This window comes from Mastigoproctus giganteus, chromosome 5 (assembly GCF_048544385.1).
Source record: "Mastigoproctus giganteus isolate SK-2022 chromosome 5, ASM4854438v1, whole genome shotgun sequence".
NCBI lineage: Eukaryota > Metazoa > Arthropoda > Arachnida > Uropygi > Thelyphonidae > Mastigoproctus > Mastigoproctus giganteus.
In genome coordinates, this window is record NC_143579.1 from 218488445 (window position 1) to 218510241 (window position 21797).

A 21797-nucleotide genomic window follows, 5' to 3' on the forward strand; every position below is an offset into this window, starting at 1 on the left:
ACTATTAACTATATAATATCGGTGTAAATACACCATAGTTTACCCATAGATTTAACTATATAGGTAGTGTAACGGCATCATTTGATTTTATCTCATATTGTGGCTGCCCTCACAACGAGATACCAGGTATCTACTAGAGAAGCGTTATTTATTAAAAGTAGTGCAATACCTGGTGCCTCGTTGTGGAGGCAGCCACAGTATGAGATAAAATCAAACGATGCCTACTGAAATAAGTAGTAAGTAGTAGTTAAATAAACATAAGTAGTAGTTAAATTTATGGTTAAACTATGGTGTATTTACACCGATATATAGTTAATTTCAATCCATAACGTATTATGCCTTGAGCATTTAGTCCTCAAATATTATCATTATCTTCACCATCTGGCATCTCTCATATTGTGGAATTAACTTCGCGACCGTGATGGCATGTCTGCATTATCAGAGTACCTGCCCGCCCACCGATGAGTGAGCCGACAAGCTCTGACACGCGTCTGGGTGGTGGTGCCTACTGAGAATAAATAAGTCTCCTCTACTAGAGAAGCATTATTTATTCGAAGTAGTGCAATACCTGCTATCTCATTGTGAAGGCAGCCACAATATGAGATAAAATCAAATGATGCCGTTACACTACTTATGTAGTTAAATTTATGGGTAAACTATGGTGTATTTACACCGATATTATATGCCTTGAGCATTTAGTACTCAAAAAAGTTATATGGTTCTATACATGAAATGTTGATATGTGTCAATTAATTTATTGCTATACAATTTTGATGTCACACACTCTGGAGACAGTGTATCTGATAACGTCTTATTTATACTTAATCCTTTATTTTGGGGGGGGAGGCTTTGAGTTTGTGGAAGAAAGAGATAGATTGTATGTGGTACATTTATATCCCAACAATCAACATTTACAGTACAATTGTTTTTGGCTATTTAGTATTAGTAGCCATAAAGTATTATGCAATTTAGTATTAGTATAGCCATGTAGAGGTCTCCATAGCCAAGTGGTCAGGAGTGAAAGTGCAATAGCACACACTCTTTGAGTAGCCTAGGGTTCAAGCCCCTGACTGCTAAATACAGTTGATCTGCCAACCCACACTGGACCAGCATGGCAGATTACAGTCCATTTCCCTCAACATGAATTGTTGAGGACCCTTCCATCCAACAATGGATTGATAATGGCTACTGCTTACCTTTTATGTTACCTTATAACCATATAGTGCAAGCTTTTGCTGAACTGGCCAAAAGAAAAGAAACAAAGGAGATAAGAAAATATAGATTATGCACTTCTCTCCTCATGTTGGTAACTATCCAGTTGACCTTTGAATTTTTTCAAGCTGTTGGCCTCAACTACCTGTGGAAGCAACTTGTTTCATTAATCAATGACTTCCTGAAAGAAAACGTTTTACAGTCTAGTCTAAATCTCTTTCCCAGTAATTTTAATTTATGATGCAGAGTTTTGGAATTATTTATAACAGTGAAAATTCTGCCTTCCTTCATTTTACTAACCCCCTCCTTCATTTTACTAACCCCCTTATAAACCTCAATCAGGGCCCCACTAACGTTCTCTGCTTACCAGTTCCCTGCTTGCCATAATTATGAGAGCATCCTTGGACTCAGGGGAGGTTCCCACGGACTGGAGATGTGCAAATGTATACCCAATTAACAAAGGGGGATGGAAGGGTGACACGAGTAATTACAGACCAGTTAGTTTAACTTCTGTTCCGGGTAAAATAATGGAGTCGCTGGTTAAAGATGTATTGCAGGATCATCTAGACAAGACTGCAGAAATAATTCAGACACAGCATGGGTTTGTTAAGGGAAAGTCTTGTCTGACAAATTTGATAGGATATTATGATGTGGTTACAAAGGAACTCGATGCAAAAAATAATTTTGATATCATATACTTGGATTTCAGGAAAGCTTTTGACACTGTTGCGCATGGAAAACTATTGTACAAATTGGAGCAGAATGGTATTAAGGGTAAGTTGCTGCAATGGATAAAAGGATGGTTAAGTGCGAGAAGACAGAGGATGGTAATCAATGGGTGCTGCTCTTCTTGGACTAATGTTATTAGTGGAGTCCCACAGGGTTCGGTGTAAGGTCCACTGTTGTTTTGTATATTTATCAATGATATTGATGAAGGTATATCGGGCTTAATGTCAAAGTTTGCAGATGATACAAAGGTTGGCAGGGTTGTTAATGACAGTAATGGCAGTGTGCTACTGCAACAGGATCTAGATAATTTGGGAAGATGGGCTAAGAAGTGGCAACTGAAGTTTAACCTTGACAAATGCAAAGTACTGCATATGGGTAGAAGTAACCCCAGAGAAACGTACCAACTGTGTGGTACTACACTTAAGGTGGTAGAAAATGAAAAAGACCTGGGAGTAATTGTGCAGGCAGATATGAAGTTTTCTAAGCAATGCAGACAGGCTGCCAGGGCAGGTCATGGGGTTTTGTCAATGATATATAGGAATTTTGCTAGCAGGGAAAAGGAGGTGATTATCCCTCTGTATAAGGCAATGGTCAGGCCACGCCTTGAGTACTGCGTACAGGTCTGGAGGCCTCATTTTAGGAAGGATGTAGATTTACTTGAGCGTGTACAGAGAAGGGCAACAAGATTGGTGAGGGGAATGAAGGGATCCTCTTATCAAGAGAGGCTTAAGTTCTGCAAATTGCAGTGGCTGGAGACTAGGCACCTTCGTGGTGATCTGATTGAGGTGTATAAGGCCTTGAATGGGTTGAGCACGCTGAATTCTGATGGGATCCTTCCACTTGTTGAGATTACGAACCTAAGGGGCCATAAATTCAAATTACAAAAGGACAGATGTAGAATAGATGTACGGAAATTTGCCTTTAGCCAGCGGGTGGTTAATTGCTGGAACAAACTTCCATCTGTCGTTGTGGAAGTTGACAGGTTGAATAAATTTAAGGAGGAACTGGACAGGCATTTGGAGGGAATGGTGTGTGTGTGTTTTTTTTTTTTTTTTTCCGGCTGATGCTGCATAAGCTCATACATTTGCTTTCTTGCATCACATGCCACTACTACTACTACCAAGCTCTGTAGCCCACATAATTAAAGTTTTTCCTCATACAGTTGTTTTTTTTTTTTGCTAATTTCACCATGTGAGTTGCCCATTTTTGGAAACTCTCAAGAAACCCAATCCTTTTTAGATGAGGTCTCCATACTTGGAGACCTCATCAAATACGGCCTTACAATTTCTTTATAGAGTGGGATTATGACCTCCACATCTCTCTCGAGAATAATGTTCAATAAATCATCGGTAGGACACTATGGGCTTTCCTGGCTGCCTGTTTATACTGTTTAGAAAACTTCATATCTTCCCATGTTGTAACTCTCATATCTCTCTCTTCATCTACAATTTTTAATTCCGCTCCACCAGGTATAATTTTTTTGGGTGTTGCTATTCCCAAGTATAAGACTGAAGGGATGCTGCTTGACACTGATCGTTAATGATGCTCAATCTTTATGTCAATTTTGGTGTAGGGCCCTTTATCCCTTTGTCAATGTTGTTTATGAAAATCAGAAACAACGGTGATCCCAAGAACTTATCCTTGGGGCTCTACTTCTGACGATACACCAATCTGAAGAATATCTACTGATCACAACCCTCTGCCTTCTGTCCTGCAGCCACCCTGCATCTTAGAATCTTTGCAGTAAACTTTGCATGTTCCAACTTATACAGTAACCTCCCATGAGGAACTGAAGCAAATGCTTTGCTAAAATCCAAATAAAATATCTCTAAATTTTTCAACTCATAAGTAACTGTGCCAAATAAGTTTACTAGGTTAGTTAAGCATGATTTTCCCTGAACAAAGTCACGTTGTTGTTCGCATGTATTCTAAGGACAAAACTGGTTTCACAAATATGAGAGTAGTAGTAGTAGTAGTGGTGGCATGTGATGCAAGAAATACGTGTATGAACTTATGCAGCATCAGCCAAAAAGGGAAAAAAAAAAAATATCACACCATTCCCTCCAAATGCCTGTCCAGTTCCTCCTTAAATTTATTCAACCTATCAACTTCCACAACGACAGATGGAAGTTTGTTCCAGTAATTAACCACCTGCTGGCTAAAGGCAAATTTCCGTACATCTATTCTACATCTGTCTTTTCTTAATTTGAATTTATGCCCCCTTAGGTTCGTAATCTGAACAAGTGGAAGAATCCCATCAGAATTCAGCATGCTCAACCCATTCAAGGCCTTATACACTTCAATCAGATCACCGCGCAGGTGCCCAGCTACTGCAATTTGCAGAACTTAAGCCTCTCTTGGTAAGAGGAACCCTTCATTCCCCAAAATCTTGTTGCCCTTCTCTGTACACGCTCAAGTAAATCTACATCCTTCCTAAAATGAGGCCTCCAGACCTGTACGCAGTACTCAAGGCATGGCCTGACCATTGCCTTATACAGAGGGATAATCACCTCCTGTTCCCTGCTAGAAAAATTCCTATATATCATTGACAAAACCCCATGACCTGCCCTGGCAGCCTGTCTGCATTACTCAGAAAACTTCATATCTGACTGCACAGTTACTCCCAGGTCTTTTTCATTTTCTACCACCTTAAGTGTTGTACCACACAGTTGATACGTTTCTCTGGGGTTACTTCTACTCATATGCAGTACTTTGCATTTGTCAAGGTTAAACTTCAGTTGCCACTTCTTAGCCCATCTGCCCAAATTATCTAGATCCTGTTGCAGTAGCACACTGCCATTACTGTCATTAACAACCCTGCCAACCTTTGTATCATCTGCAAACTTTGACATTAAGCCTGATATACCTTCATCAATATCATTGATAAATATACAAAACAACAGTGGACCTAACACCGAACTTTGTGGGACTTCACTAATAACATTAGTCCAAGAAGAGCAGCACCCATTGATTACCACTCTCTGTCTTCTCCCACTTAACCATCCTTTTACCCATTGTAGCAACTTACCCTTAATACCATTCTGCTCCAATTTGTACAATAGTCTTCCATGCGCAACAGTGTCAAAAGCTTTCGTGAAATCCAAATATATGATATCAAAATTATTTTTTGCATCCAGTTCCTTTGTAACCCATCATAATATCCTATCAAATTTATCAGACAAGACTTTCCCTTAACAAACCCATGCTGTGTCTGAATTATTGCTGCAGTCTTGTCTAGATGATCCTGCAATGCATCTTTAACCAGTGACTCCATTATTTTACCAGAAGTTAAACTAACTGGTCTGTAATTACATGTGTCACCCTTCGATCCCCCTTTGTGAATTGGGGATACATTTGCACATCTCCAGTCCGTGGGAACCTCCCCTGAGTCCAAGGACGCTCTCATAATTATGGCTAAGGGTTTGCTTATTTGCTTTGCCGCCTCCTTTAATATAACTGGATAGATCCCATCCACCCCAAGTGCTTTTCTATGTTTAACTTCAACAATTTCTCCTCCACTTTGCTTTCAGTTATTCCAAAATCATTAAGTATCCTGCTACAATTTGATAACCTTCTGCCATTTTCAAACCTTAATAATCCCTCGTGTGTGAATGTAGATGCAAAATACTCATTCAGTTTGTTTGCTATCTGAGCAGGATCATCAACAGTCGAACCATCGATGTCAAGTGACCAATCAGATTCATCCCCTTCCTTTTAGAGTTTATATAAGTAAAGAAATCCTTGCTGTTTTTCTTAGCATCTTTTGCCAAGGATTTCTCGTAATCTGCCTTCGCCTGCCTAACCTCCTTTGGTACCTGATTACAGACTAGCTTATATCTGCCATAGACTTCTGAGTCGCTTGATAATTTATATGCATCCCATGAATTTTTCGTCTCTGTTAGAGGTTTAATTGGTTCATTAGATAACCATTTAGGCCTAAACCTTGAACAATATTTCTTAATAGGTATGAAAATTTTAGTAGCTTCCATGACTAATTCCCTGAATGCTTCCCACTTAGAATTTACTGTTGGTAACATCGTCAGTTGATCCCACTGTACAGAATTTAAAAACTGTCGGAGACCACTGTACTCACCTTTACGGAAGCAAAAACTCTTTCCTTTACCCCTAATGAATTCCCACATCAGTACACTGTGATCACTGCCACCTAGTGTTTCCTTTATCTGCAAATTCCTAATACATGAATGATCACTGCTGATAACCAGATCAAGAGTATTACTTTCTCTGGTTGCCTCTCGAACATGCTGCTGCAGAAAACAATCATCCAATAAATCCACAAAAGTCTGACTAGTGTGTGAGTGACCAACCCACAAGTTCCAGTCAATATCTGGGAAGTTAAAATCGCCCATTATAACACATTCCGATTTACTAGCCCACTCTATTTCTCTTTACAACTGTTCATTGTACTTATTCGAGTCATTAGGCCTATAACACAGTCCTACTCTTATTTTTGCTTTCGCAGTGCTTATGTCACACCAAACTGATTCAGCAGTGCACTGTTCATCTATATCAACTGGATGCACTTCTTTTGATTTTATGTTTTTCTTAATTAACAGCATAATACCTCCTCCCTTTCTACCTGTCTATCCTTTCTGTACAAATTGTACTCCCCAAATTGCAGCTCAGCATTCCTTATATCTGTGTGACACCACGTCTCTGCTATCCCAACAATATCCGCCTTTGATGTCTAAACAAATTCATCAAATTTATTTACTATACTTCTAGAAGTGGTATACATGCAAGCATACATGCTGCTACTCCTATTCTTAGTTACCCTAACACATCCCATATACTCACCTATTTCAGGATGACTGCCATCCGTCCCTGAAACCCCCAACACCCCACGCTCCAAGTCGCTACTTATTCTAATAGAAGTTGTGCAAGAATCACCTTCACCTCTGCCTACGGCTACTGTTAAACTATTAGTCCTTGTATCCCCTCCCCCAAAGCTATCAGTTTTCCGACCCACCTAACACTGCCTCGATAGCATCAGCAAATATTCTTGCACCCTTTCTATTTAAGTGTATCCCATCCCTATAGAAGCAGTCTCTCCTATTAACAAGTACAATCCAGGCTGAAAAAAATTCTACCCCTTGAGCCTTGCACATTCTTTCCAGGGCCGAATTGATTGACAAGGCTCTCATCATATACTCCCTTCTATCGTGTCTGGGCAGAATTGCAGACACTTTCAAATTCACCCCTAATTCTCGGCTTTTGTTCAACAGTGACCTGTAGTTGTTAAGTAATTCTGCCGGACTCCTACTCTTAATATCATTAGTGCCAACGCGTACAACTATATCACCTATTGTGCCCTTAAAAGATGATATCCGCTCTACAACGTCATCAACCTTTGCCCCTGGCAGACATACCCTGGTCCTGTTCCACCTATCCTTTTTACAAAGCATGTTTCCCGTTTCCCTGACAGTAGAGTCACCAACAACTACTAGTTCCTGTGGGACCAGTGCATTCTGCCTTGGGGGTTTCGTGATGACCAAGTGCAAGCTCTGGCGCTGATGTGGCCAGCTGAGAGCCTGATGGGCCCCTCAATTTAGATCTTTCATGGCCATCCACCCTATCCTTCAAACTCTCATATAGGCCCATAACAACGCTGAGTTGTTGCTTGATTTCCTAACACTCCTTACATTGCGCACACACAAAGACATCCCCCACAGCAATGTCATGTTCCGTTCCAGAGAGTTCGGCAAACATTTCACAAGTTACACATTTTTTTAGGCTGTGATGCGTTGGAGAATCGCCCCCCCCCCTCAGTTCTCCCCCGAGTCACAGCACTCCTGCCACTTTGTGCCCGTTGCTTTGCTGCTCTAGTTTGGGGCATGATACTTTAAATGAATAAAATCAATAAATTAAATTAATTAAATGTCAATACTACGCTATCTAATAGAAACAGTGAGTGAATGCATATTGGGTGGCATTCCCAGTCACCATACGGAATTAGTTCTGCTGTATGCAGTGATATGTTTGCAAACACCACCCTACAAATATATTACTACACAGATACTGCTGGCCACTTTTTACAGAGTGTTACTAGGAAAGTCTCTAAAAGTTTTGCAGTAGAGATCCACAACTGTCCATTTTTAACAACTGTGGGAAGAAGTTGATTCAGAATGGGCCAACATTTCTCTGGCTGACTCGCTTTTGGCACCTCATTGAATCCATGCCACAACCAATGCATGTTGTTCTGAAGTTTAAAGGGGGACTTATTTGCTATTAGTTAGGTGTACTAGAGTGATTACTGAGTATATACCAATCTGCTTGCATCCTATATTTCTTTTAATTCTTCTGTTGATGATCTTGGTAAATTACCTCTTATCATATCAAACATGTTTAATTCAGTGCCCCTCAGTGTCTTCCGACAGATGGATATTATAAGAATTCTGAAAATTACAAGAAAGCTCCGGGTCCTGATGGCGTTTCTCTTGTTCTTCTCAAGTGGAGCAGTTCCATTAGGCAGGACCTGTAGCTTCATTTACTCCTGTTCTATGTTGCCATTTTACACAGTGGCGCATTATAGCCTTAGATGCTAATGTGCCATAAAATTCTAAAACAAACAAACAAACAAACAAGCCATTTTACACTTTCTTGTTTCAGTGATGTGTTCATCTTATGTTTGGAAATTTGCTCATATACAGTCAGTTCCTAAAAAGGGTGACAAATCTCTCCCATCCAGTTATCATCCCATTGCATTTATCCCTACTCTTTCCAGAGTAATGGAGAAATCCATTAATTGTCAACTCCAAAATACAGTGTAAACTGTCAAAATAACGGCATCCCAAATAATGGAACATTTCACTAACACATTGAAATCTGATGTCTTGCAGTGCTGAAAAAAGAAAACGGCAAGTCATGTGATTACTGTATTTGTTTACGTTCACCATCGTTAAAGTGAATTCTGTACTGATATCACAGATTATACTGCTGTTTTACATTTATTTTAAATTAAAAACCCCTCATTATGTCTCCTAAAGTTAATAAACCTCGTACAGAGAACAACAACATTAAAGCTTAGTGACAAACTTGATATAATAAAGAAAAGTGCAAGTAGGAGTGCATTAATGGCAAAATATAACATTGGATCTTCAACATTGTATGATATTAAACATTCAAAGCACAAACTTTTAGAACTTACTGCACTTTCAGAACCTAACAATAAGATAGCTGGTAGAAAAAGTTTACACAAGCCAATATTAGAAAATTTAGTAAAGTGCTGCACGAGTGGTTTTTATTAAAACGATCGGAAGGTATGGCTATATGAGAGTCAATGATTATTGCCAAAGCAAAAGGTTTTAAAGAAAAAAATGGGCATCGATACAACAATTACTTTTACTGATGGATGGTTAACTGAATTTAAGATAAGACATGGAATTAGAAAATTAACATTGCGAGAGAAACAGAAACAGTCTGCTGACACAGAGGCAGCTAAAGAATACAGTGTGACATTTGAGAAGCTTGTTAATTATAATAATCTTGCAGCTAATCAAATATACAATGCTGCCGAAATCGGTCTCTAGTGGAAATGTTTGCCACAAAAAACGTTGCAGGTTGCAAGGAAAAAAGCAGTGTGTGTACCCTGCATGCAGGAAAGATTGTTTTATTTTATGTGAAAACATCTGTGGCAGCACTAGAGTAAAACCATTAAAATTTTTGAACAGTTTGATTGAAACTTACTTACTTACGCTACTTAGAAGGTTGATGTTGATCAAAAGTCTGCATTTTATTCTAGCATAATATTACTATGTGCTGCTTATTCTACCAAATCAATGTTAGTAAGTGAGTTGGCTTCATTTAGGAAGTGACGCCATTTCCGTATCTTAGTATGAACTTACTCTACTGAATCAACTACTTACTCCACCGAATCAACGTTAGTGACTGAGTTAGCATCGTTAGCACCATTTAGGAAGTGATGTCACTTGCATCATTTAATAGAGTTTTTGAAGCATAATTAATTTCGCACATCACGTTATTCAAAAATATACAAATGAAAATAAAATCAAATGTCATCATTTGCTTCATTATTCTACGTGCTTCCTCTCAGTCTGCTTTTTTTAGTTGATTTAAGATTAATTTCTGTCAAAACATTTATAATATCTGCAAAATGAACTTTCACAGCTGTTACAGACTGTAATCTACCAGACCATCGAGTAGGGTTGAGTTTTTTTAATGTAACATCAGATTCCTCACTATTTTTAGAAAGCAGATCTCATCCTTTTGCACTATTTCCAAAAAAATTATGCAAAATTTGAAGAATGTCGAAAAATGATGAAATGTTATTACAACAATTTACGCTGTCATTAATCACTAAATTTAAATTGTGACTTGCACAATGAATGTACTCTGCATTTGATTGGATCATTTTAATGCACAACTGCACACCATTATAAACCCCATTCGTTGCATTAGCCCCATCATATCCCTGACCATAACATTTTTCTATGGGAATATTTAGTTTATGTAATATTTTCATTATATTATCCATCATCATTTCTGCTGAATTATCATTCATGTCACAGAATCCTAAAAACGTTTCACAAATTTCAAAATCTTTGGAATTTTCATTTTCGTTGCAAATTTTGTAAACGTGTCGTAGAATAACACTTAATTGATCTTTTTTTGTGAGATCTTGAGTAGTATCCAAAATTAGTGAATAGAATGGTGCTGAATTAATTTTGAGTGTGACACTTTTCTTTTGTTAATTTGGTACCTAAACATTCTATTAACTCATTTTGGATATAAATAAGTTACTGAACCAGATGGCTTATTAATAATTTGTTTCATTGTGTCATCATAGTAGGAAAGTAAACAGACTTGCGATAAAAATTGCTGTTGTAATCTTCCGAAAATCCTTCCCGATGACCGCGAAATGCTAAAGAATTTTTTGCCAACGTAAGTGTTATCCGAAATAACCGTTCTAGTACCATTTTCCAAAATGAGGATCTGTACCTTACTTGTTCCTTAAGATCTTTATCAATCATTGCGTTCTTTGCCACATTTCATGTATAGCACATGCTTCGATATAATGTTGAGGAACACTTTGTTTTTATCCGAAAAGATAGATTTTTCCAATCTTGTAATTCGGAATAGCACAGCCACAAAGGAGGAACTGGAGCATACATTGATGTAGAATAGTAGTACGTGTCATCAAAACTTCTATTTTGTTGTTCAGGATCCCTGGAAATGGTCCTTTAGGTCTCTGAGGTGACAAACTCATAATGTTTCTTTTTGTTTCATTGGAAATGTTGATGTCCACATATTCTCCAAGATCACTTGAGGGAATAAACAGTGTAGTGTGTTCAACACTAATTTCTAATGAAAGCATATCTATGATTGTTGAATTGTTTTCGTTTGATGACCCTGCTTGATTTAAATGATCCGCAGATATATTTACACCAGCAGCATTCTTTTTTGCATTTTCTGATTCAATACTAGTCTTTTCTCTACCTTCTTCTGGACATAATTCATTACTGTGTTTTGTAAAGAAATGATCTAATTTAGGTAATTTATTGACTGCTTGTTCTTTTGCTTTCTCCATTGTTCTCATTTGGGCTTCGCTCTTTCCCTTTTTCTTTTCATCTATTTTTAACTAAAATTTTTATTAATTTAATTTTAAACTTTAGATTTTACAAATAGCAGTAATAAACAAATACATTTTTGTATTTCGATTGCTGTTTTAATAATGACTTGAACTTGAACAAACTTAAATTGAAATTAATCAACTAACTTTTGACCACCGTATATGGCTGGCTAAATTTGTATACAGTGGGGGTATATTCCCCCCCATCCTTCTGTCAAGTTGGGGAATCCCGAATACCATACGATATGACACATATATGTACAGTAACTGAACGGTTGTCTGATCACTATACAAAGTTCCATTTGTAAAAGCAAAATAAAGACTGCCGCTGCCTGCGTTTGTTATGTTTTGGCGATAAGATAAAAGAAGATTTCCTTCCTTATTCTAGATGTATAACACTGTTAGGAGCTCAGTGAGAAAAATATTTTAATTACACATTGCGTCTGTCTATAGGCCCTAACGGAATAGGGGCAGCCCCTACTTGCATCTGTTTGGGCCCTTGAGAAGTAGGGCCCTAGGCTTTGCTTACTTTTTCTATACGGTAGCTACTCCCCTGAGTCTTGGAGACCTTGGTGGCCAATGAACGGGAACACCGCAGCCAATCCGTCATTCAGGGAAAGTTTGATTTAGTATTGTATCACCAGGAAATATTGTATCATCATGCTGAAAGTACATATCAATCCTTGTAGCTAAGGGAACATCCTCCAATAGTAGGGGAAGTTCGTTTTGCAGAAATACTAGGTAAGTGGGCCCCATAAGATGATTTTGTAACACAACAGACCCAAGCAACTGATTGTTGATGATACCACACCACACATTTACAGAGAAGTGATGTCGAAAAATTGATTCTACAGTGGCATGTGGATTTTCTTCTGACCACCTATGAGAGTTACGGGTGTTGTTGATACCATCATGGGTGAAAGTAGCTTTGTCGCTGAACAGTATTAATGGAATTAATCAGCGATTAGCATTTACCCACCGACAAAATTCCAATCACTGGGTTTCCAGTTGTCTACTTGTTGAAGTGTTGCACCCACTGTATGTAAAATGGATACAAGCTATGCTCACTCGATGTTCGGCATACTCTTGTCTGTGGAACACTGATATGCGTAGAAATTCTTCGTGTGCTAATAGTAGGACTACGTTCTACTGACTGAAGAATGTGTTCTATTTCATCCACATTTTGTTCATTTGCATGATCAGAAGAAATATGAGTGTTGGGAACTGTACCAGTTTCACGCAGTTTGGTGTAAACACTAGTAAACGCTCTTGGATCCGGTATTTTGCAGTTAGGAAACCATCGACGGTATATTCTACAAGCAGCAGTAGCACTTACACCACAAAAACCATAGACAAACACCATATCGGCATATTCAGCATGTATGAAAATGTGCAGCATTCTTAACGACACTTCTAACACTAAACAGCGTCAGGTTATAACTGCTACTTGGTCACATCTGATTCAGGGTGCTGTGTATGCCAGTTTCAAACATCTGTATCTATATATCCATTGAGAATTGGACACATGTCTATATGAACTATTTCACTCAGAATAATTAATACTATAGCCTCCCAAAATATCTACTGTTCCTCCTGAATCATCCTGTATAACAAAAAAAAAAAAAAAAAAAAAAAAAAACCAATAATTTTAAGTAATAAAAACATGAGATTGGTCAGTGTGTTTGCATAATTTCTACATAGTTGAATTTTTTAGAGAAACTGAAATTTGTATAGTGGCTTCATTATTGTAACATCTCATTATTGTAACCTGCCCACTCACTGATGAGAAACCAACAGTGCTTTCAAATGTTATAACTTTCAAACAAAGACTTTCAAATGTTATAAGCAGATGCTGTCACCTTATGAATTCATAATAAAGTCTGCCAAAGATAAAATGTGCTCATTTGTACACTGGGCACATGGTGGAAAAGGATGCAGAAAGAGCACATGGTGCACTCTTGCATCCCAGTCCGGAGTAGTTCTTCAATTCCAAACAACTTGCAACACAGAAGTTATTATTAACTTCTGTGGTACATTTTTGCAACTGAATAAAATTTCATTTTCCTATATTTTAATACTCTATTTAATGCTGAGATAAGCTATATGAACCTAATTGGAAATTAAAGTACACCATGTCAATAGCCTTCTCTGTTGGCATAAAAGCTGGCCGTGTTTTACAGTTTCCTTGCATGACTAACTTTTAGTCTTATATGCTGGATACATTTTTGGTAAAAGTATGGGAATGAGAATGTTGCACTCAAGGAACACGGGCAGATTGTAGTTGTCATATGACAAATTATAATGTATAGCTCCACCATTTTTATTGGAATGTTATCAAAGTGATTTTGTCAGTAATTGCTCAGTTTCCTGGTGCCTCTGTAGCCAGGTGGGCAGGAGCAGCAGTGCGCAGCACACACTTCTTGATTAGACCGGAGTTCGAGCCCGTGACCACCAAACACAGAGGATGCAGAAAGGTCAGGGAATGACTACCGTGTATCCCTGGAGCAATATGGCCTTAGTTGCTAATGCTCCTAAAAACCAAATAACAAACAACAAAATAAACACAAACAGCTCAGTTTCCTCGAGCCTAGGATACTTGATTGTGGTCTTCTAATTTCCAAATTTTAACTAACATCCAAGATAAAAGATTAAATAGGAATGGAATAATTTATTTAATAATGTTAATAAAGAATAAATTAACGAAGTAGATAAACTTCTGAATAATAGGCACCCAACATCACTGACTGAGCAAGTTACCAACACATTCTCTTTTACCTATATGTATGTACGTGGATTTTCATGTTTTTGTTTGACTGTTTGTTTACATTTATTGTCCAAAAACTGGGAGAATCAAAAAATCACCAGGCCGAGAGGCTGTCAGTTTTCAGACAATTTATTTGTACTTGATAACATGCAAAATTTTTCCCAAGTTTTTGTACATTCTTAATGCCAGTCTCAACCTTATTTCTTTTTTGCACATATTACTAGTGATGTATATTGTGATATAATACATGAACACGATATACATCATTTTATGCTTCAGTTATCACTGAACAATTTTTTTAATGATTTGGGAGGAGTTATTGCTCCCTTCCATGCATTCACTGAATTAAATAAAATTTTAATTTGATTTAATTAATTAATTATTTTTTTTTTAGTCTGATGATGATGATGATGATGACTCCAGACAAGCTTCAGACTCTCATTCTAAAAAGACTGATGAGGAAAAAGCCAAGGATGTTATCCAGTATGTTGCTTTATTGATGTTTTGTAACATGTATATCCTGGTATAATATACTGTAAATGAAATTTAACTATGAACAAACGTTTAGTAAAACCATTTAAGCTTATGCATATAATTATGTTTATTATAAGTTCACAGCAACCATTAGTATCAGTTTATATATTGTCAATAACCTCATAAATGAGATGCACTTAAATAGAAAGGGTGCAAGAAAATTTGCTGATGCTATCAAGGCAGTGTTAGGTGGGTCAGAAAACTGCTGGTACATGGATGGATAGGCTAACAGTAGCTGCTGGCAGAGGTAAAAGTGGTTCTGCATTGCTTCTATTGGAATGAGCAGTAGCCTGGAAAACAAGTTGCTGGGGATTTCAGAGACTGCTGGGAGTCATCGCGGAACAAGTAAATACATGGCTGTGTTAGGGTAGCTAAGAATAAGCACAGATGCATGTTCTTGTGTGTACACCAATGCTAGGAGTTTAGTAAATAAATTTGATGAATCTGAGGTGCTGGTCAAAACACCAAAGGCAGATATTCTTGAGATACCAGAGACATGGTGTCATAAGTTCTTTTATTAGCTGTTCCTTGAAAATTATACGAAATTTTTCATATAAGATGTAGCTATTTTTCACCCCGTTTTCACACTTCCTTCAGTCCTTATTGTAGGTTTGCCATTTTTATGTAAACATTGTATTCCTGATTAAATGATTATCCTTGATGTCATATTTTTCTATTTGAACCAGCACATTTATAGATAGATTTTCAAGGAAACAGGATACTTAAACAGCACTTTAGAAGAGATCCGTACATAAAAGGAACATGATCTGTGATGCATGCCATCAGTGCAGCCAATCTATGTAGACAAATTTTACTGAAAGTGCCTAGAGGAATATGCTAACTGTATAAAGTATATCAAATAGCAGCTTGTGACATAGCCCTTTTATATTTTACAGAGGGCCATCTATTCAAACTAAAATGACCACACATTTGCAGTTGAGTTACATTACAAGAAGAGAGATTTTATTGAAATATATACAAATCATTTTTAATCTTGTCAGTAGGAACTTGATGGTATCCAACTCACCACCTCAGTGGTTATATCTGTTCGGCCTACCCCTCAGTTCATGATTTTCAAGTTTATTTCCTGTTTGGTCAATTGGCATTGATAAGAGTATCACGTGTATTTGCCCCCAACCTCAATAAAGAGCAGTTGTAGTTTATTCTAAGTACTTTGTTAAATGTTTTTCCAAGAGCAGAAAATTCTGAATACAGTTTGTGGTTTGTACCAATGACTTTTTTTAATAATTTATCTTAGTGTGAATATTTGTACCTGGCATTTCCTGTTTGGTCTAAAATCTGTGCTTTCTCAAGGTTACTTTCAGCACTACTTCTAACTCTCTTGTCATAAATTTCACCCAATACAATAATTTCTACATTCAGCTTTTTTTTTTTGCTCTTTTTATTTTCTGGTGTGCCTTGTTTCTCTCTTTCAGAACTTCATTTAGAAAACAACTTCTGAACTATGTTACTCATGATACTATTTTTCCTCTAGCCTTCAGCATCTGGAGTCTGATTTGATCTACACTCCTTACTTGATATTTTCTGTCGTTTTGGTATCTCAGTATTAGAGATAATACAGGTAACCCTCATATAACACAGTATTTAGGCTCCTATAAAATCTTGTGTAGTGCGAAACCGTGTTATATGGGACTAAGAACTAATACAAAAAGGAGGGTTACGTTCTAAAAGCTAACAAAAATACATCATTTTTTTAATAACTATTGGAAACTTTTTATTAAAATAAAATAAAAATTAAATCAATTAAATAAAAACTTTTTATTAAAAATATTAATTTTTTTATAACTATTAGAAAAATTTTATTAAAAATAGTAATAACTGAATAAATGCCTTACAAACTGATACATAGTATGTCAGTTAATGTGCATTCATTTAATTTTCTTCCTCTTCATTGCTATTGCTGCTAAGCACAATCAAGCGAGAATGTTTTCTCGGTTGCAGAATATCTTCAGCTTCTGAACTTTCTTCTGCAGCATCTAGATTTCGTGTATCTTCTGCTTTCTTTAAAATATCAGTATTCTGGGATTGTTTGCTTTGCTTGATAGATTTTTGTAAATTGCATGGTATGGAGCTAAGCATTTTTGAAACTCTCTTTTGAACTTTTTATTCCTTCCAGTTGAAGGATCTGCACTAAAAAAAAAAAAAATAAGATTCTAATTGCTTGGCTAAATTTATGCTTTCCCATATGCTTTTTAGTGTAAAATTTGGAACTTCAGAATTTTCATCTGCACTATTATCCTCTGAATTGATTTGGTTTTCTTCCGATGCCATTTCCACCAAATCCGCTTTGCCAGCCGCTTTTCTTCCAATAATTCGTGAAGTCTTCAAAACCTTCCCCCTCCTACCGACTTAGCAAGTTCTACTTTGCACTGATTCTGTTTTCTGCCAGTTGGACCATATTTCCTGAATAATTTCCCAACATGCATGGTGTTGACGGTTTTACTTCTTTGAGCGATAAAAGCTATGATTCCGGTACAGTTAACAGTTGAAAAATGGTTCCATGCCTCCATCACTTCCATAACTTCGGAATCAATTTTTTCCCAAAATCCATTGTAACGATTTTCTGATGTAATGAGTCTTAAAGGTAGATATAATGCCTTGATCTGATGGCTGAAATAAAGAAGTTGTATTAGGTGGTAGGAACATTACTTCAACATTTTGGATGGTCTGGCGTGTTATCCAATAGTAATAAAATTTTGAAATCTAGATTTTTCCACTTTAAATACTTTTCCACAGCTGGCACAAAACAATTTAGAATCCATTCTTTAAATAAATTGGCAGTTATCCAAATTACGTCTAATTTCCTTAGGCATAATTTAGGGCTGGAATTTAATTTACAACAAAGAAATTATTCAATACTCTTCTTAAGAACAAAATTTAGTAATACGTACCCAGAAAAATTTATAAACAATCAAATAAGAACCAAAATAACCTTACAAAAACCTTAAAAGTTACGAACTGTGTGCTTCAAATTTTATGGTCTCAAACTACCACAAGTTCAATAGCACAGAACCTAACATGGGGATTTCCCAATAAATTTATTATTTATTTATTTATTTTATTTTATTATTATTATTATTATTATTTATTTATTTATTTATTTATTTTTTTGCATAATGACTAGTGAGTTAACAGCGGGGATTCACAAAAAAGAATGTAAATGTTTAAAAATTGCATCCAACATAATAGCAGGTTTTTCCCCACACAAAAGCTCAAAAAGACCATGTTATATGCAGTTTGTCGCAGTTCTCTAACTGTGTTAGAGCGAAACCGTGTTATGAGGGGTTTCAAAACCTTAAAAGTTATGAACTGTGTGCTTCAAAGTTACAAATTTTTATGGTCTCAAACTACCACAAGTTCAATAGCACAGAACCTAACATGGGGATTTCCCAATAAATTTATTATTTATTTATTTATTTTATTTTATTATTATTATTATTATTATTTATTTATTTATTTATTTTTTTGCATAATGACTAGTGAGTTAACAGCGGGGATTCACAAAAAAGAATGTAAATGTTTAAAAATTGCATCCAACATAATAGCAGGTTTTTCCTCACACAAAAGCTCAAAAAGACCATGTTATATGCAGTTTGTCGCAGTTCTCTAACTGTGTTAGAGCAAAACCGTGTTATGAGGGGTTTCAGAAAAGTAAGGTAACACATTTTTTTCTTAATAATGGTGAAAGGGAATGACATGAAATGCAGCGGACAGATAGACCCATTAATAATGTTCAAAAAGACCGCCAGTGCACAGCGTTGCGGTACTGTCGCCTCACAGCAGATTCCAGTTGCAAAATGGCAGCTACTGTGTGAGTTTGGTCCAAAACAGGTGTTCTTAAAGTTCTTGTTTACACTCCGGCATGACCACCAGGTCAGTAGAGTTTACAATAAATCAATCAGTACACTTAAAGTGCGCAATACATGCACTTTAAGTGGTAATCCACTTAAAGTACGTGTGCTACTGCACTCGCGCTCCTGACCACTCGACTACATCAGGTTCTTGAAAAAAGGCGAGTGAAACTGTGTGAAATTGCACAAATAGTGAACGTTAGTAAGTCGACTGTTCGTGAAATTGTTCACGATGTCCTTGGCTTTTGAAAGGAGTGCTGCTGGTGGATGCCCCGACAATTGTCAGAGGAGGGCAAAGCAAAATGCATGGGGAGATGTCTGGAAAATCTGTTGCGATACAATAACGAAGGAGAGGATTTTCTCGCCCACATAGTCACAGCAGACGAAAAGTGGGTTCATCACTTTACTTGGAGAGCAAACAAGACTCCGTGACCTGAAAACGTCCGAAAAGTCATGCCACTGTGTTCTGGTAGCACCAAGGCGTTCTGCTGGTGGAGTTGTTGCCGAAGGGAGGAACAATCAGTGCACAGCTTTACTGTGCAACGTTGGAAAAACTGAAAGCCAACATTTGCTGCAAATGACCAGGACTCCTGACAAGCAGTGTGATTTTGTTGCACAACAATGCAACTCCACACATTGCCCGCACCACTCGTGAGTGGTTTTCAGACTTCCATTTGTTTGGCCCTCTGAAAAAACACCTTTCAGGAAAGCAGTTCACCACGGATGAGGAAGTTCATCAGGCGGTGTGATGTTGGTTACTGCGTGTGGGCATGGACTTCTTCAGTACTGGTATTGATAAACTGATCCATCATTGGGACAAGTGCATCAATAAAACTGGAGACTTTGTGGAGAAGTTGTGCATGTTCACTTACTTCTTGGTGTGTAATTTCAACTTCATATTATTAAACATTATCGAGGGAAAAAAAATGTGTTACCTTACTTTTCGGAAACCCCTCGTATATAACACGGTACGTGTTGTGCAAGGATTGCCGCAATTTATCAATCATGTTAGAGAAAAGCTGTGTTGGAGAAGTATGTGTTATACAGGGGTTGGCTGTATTCAAAACTTTCCCCATTTCACTCTTTTCATCTTTTTCAGTAATGCCTAAAGCTCCTTTGTTTAGCAGTTTGTGAAACTATTAACTCTAATATTTACTTCTAAAATACTGTTTTCTGCTTGAACTTATATTTTTTTCTCCATTCTGAAATTTTTAGTTCAATGCTAAAGCATTTTCCCACCATCCTGATACTTTTTTTCTAATCCTTGGCTTTCTTCTCACTGTGATCCGTTTGTACAACAATATTGTTATATTGTTCATTGTACAACAAATGACATTTATTTATTTATATTTTTTTCCAAAGTTTATAGAAAGTATATAGCAGTTGCATTTCTTCAAGGTTCTCTTGAAGAAATGCAACCTCCCAGGTTCATCATGCTCTCCTATTGTCCTGGATGGAGTGAGAAATTCACCATCAGGACTGACAAGATATAACACAAAATTCAAGTTTCAAGGAAACAAGAAGCTCAAACACACCCGAGGAGAAATCCTCAGATACCAGGAACATGATCCATGCAGGAAAATCCTACTGAAATTGTGCCTAGAGGAGCATACCAACTATACAAAGTATGGTGACTAGCAGCGTGTGACATATAGCCTTCTCCAGCATCATGGATGGCATGTATTCAACTTAAAAAGGATACACATATTTGTATCAGAAGAGGAGCTTTTTTTTTTTTTTTTTTAACATACAAGAATTATTTCAATTCCATCAATAGGAACAGGATAATATCCAGCTCCCAACACCACTGGCTGCATATGTTCAGCCTCGCTTTTAGTTTCCTGAGTATTTGCAGTAGTAGATATGAACTCTTTTAGCATCAGGGACCTCCACAATCCATACCCCCCCCCCCCACCTGAAGTGTCATTCAGACTAATGGCGAAGAGAATGCAAAATGCACCGTGAATTTCCCCCAGCCCAAACTTGTACATATAAAGAGATTATACCACATCTTCTAATTAGCTTACCCCCCCCCCCCACATACAAAAGCATTTGTCTCAGGACTCTAGGTACTCTCTTATTTGCTTTTCTAGATGGCATTATATATAGTTCTTTAGTGTTGGTTTTTTCCTGCAACCATGTTAAAATACAGTCATTCGAACTGTAAATCTTGTGAATTAGTAATTTTAACATCCTATGGATGAAGTCCCAAAGATGGGGGGGGGTTCATAATCAGAGGCGAACTGACCATAAGACTTGCCAGAGAAACCCGGGAGGCCAGAGGCCGATGTGGTTTTGGCCATAAAGGCCACCACAAATTTTCCCCGGTAAGAATTTTTAACCCAGTCCACCTCTGGTCATAATGTATTTTTTTTATGTGTAAAGGTCTAATTACTGTTAAATGTATTCATTCTGTACAGAAAAATATGCTTTTATTATAATTGTCATGATCATATCAGAGGGTCAACCTTTGATTTGGATATGACTAAACTCTTAGGACATGAAAAATATTAGAGTAAGGATATATAGAAGTTGTGGTTAGTGGTTCTTAGCAAGATTTGATATTTTTTCCCATTATTGTTAATTGTCCACCATCCAACCATTGACCCCAGGTGTGTTTTTATGTTTAAGGTCAACAACAACAACAACAAAAAAAAAAAGCTCCAAACATTTGCCCAGTTCTTTCTTGAATTTATTATTTATTTACACTGTCAACTTCCACAACAAAAGATGGAAGTTTGTTCCAGGAATCAACTACCCACTGGCTAAAGGCAAATTTCCACACATCTATTCTGCAACTGTTTTTCCTCAGTAGGAATTTATGTTCCTGCAAGTGCGTAATTTGAGCAAGATAAAGAATTCCATCAGTATTGAGCTTGCTCAAACCATTCAAAATCTTAATACACCTCAATCGGATCACCTTGCAGGTGCCTAGTCTCAGACGCTTCAGTTTGCAGAACTTAATCCTTTTTGGGAAGAGCACCCATTTATTCCCCTTACCAACTCATTCTAGCAACTTCCTTCCTAAAATGAGACCCTCAGACCTGTATGCAGTACTCAAGGTGTGGCCTCCCCCATT

At 37.2% G+C, this 21797-nt stretch overlaps 1 protein-coding gene across 7 annotated transcripts in view; it reads left to right on the forward strand.

Annotated features, from left to right (window-relative positions):
• The window catches only part of brm (ATP-dependent helicase brm), a 714323-nt gene that overhangs the window by 317773 nt on the left and 374753 nt on the right, over positions 1 to 21797 (forward strand). For all 7 annotated transcript variants that reach the window (XM_090374387.1, XM_090374383.1, XM_090374382.1 and 4 more), the window contains one exon: positions 14707 to 14795. In XM_090374387.1, the coding sequence (XP_090230513.1) occupies positions 14707 to 14795 (89 nt within the window). The remainder of the gene's footprint in view (positions 1 to 14706; positions 14796 to 21797) is intronic.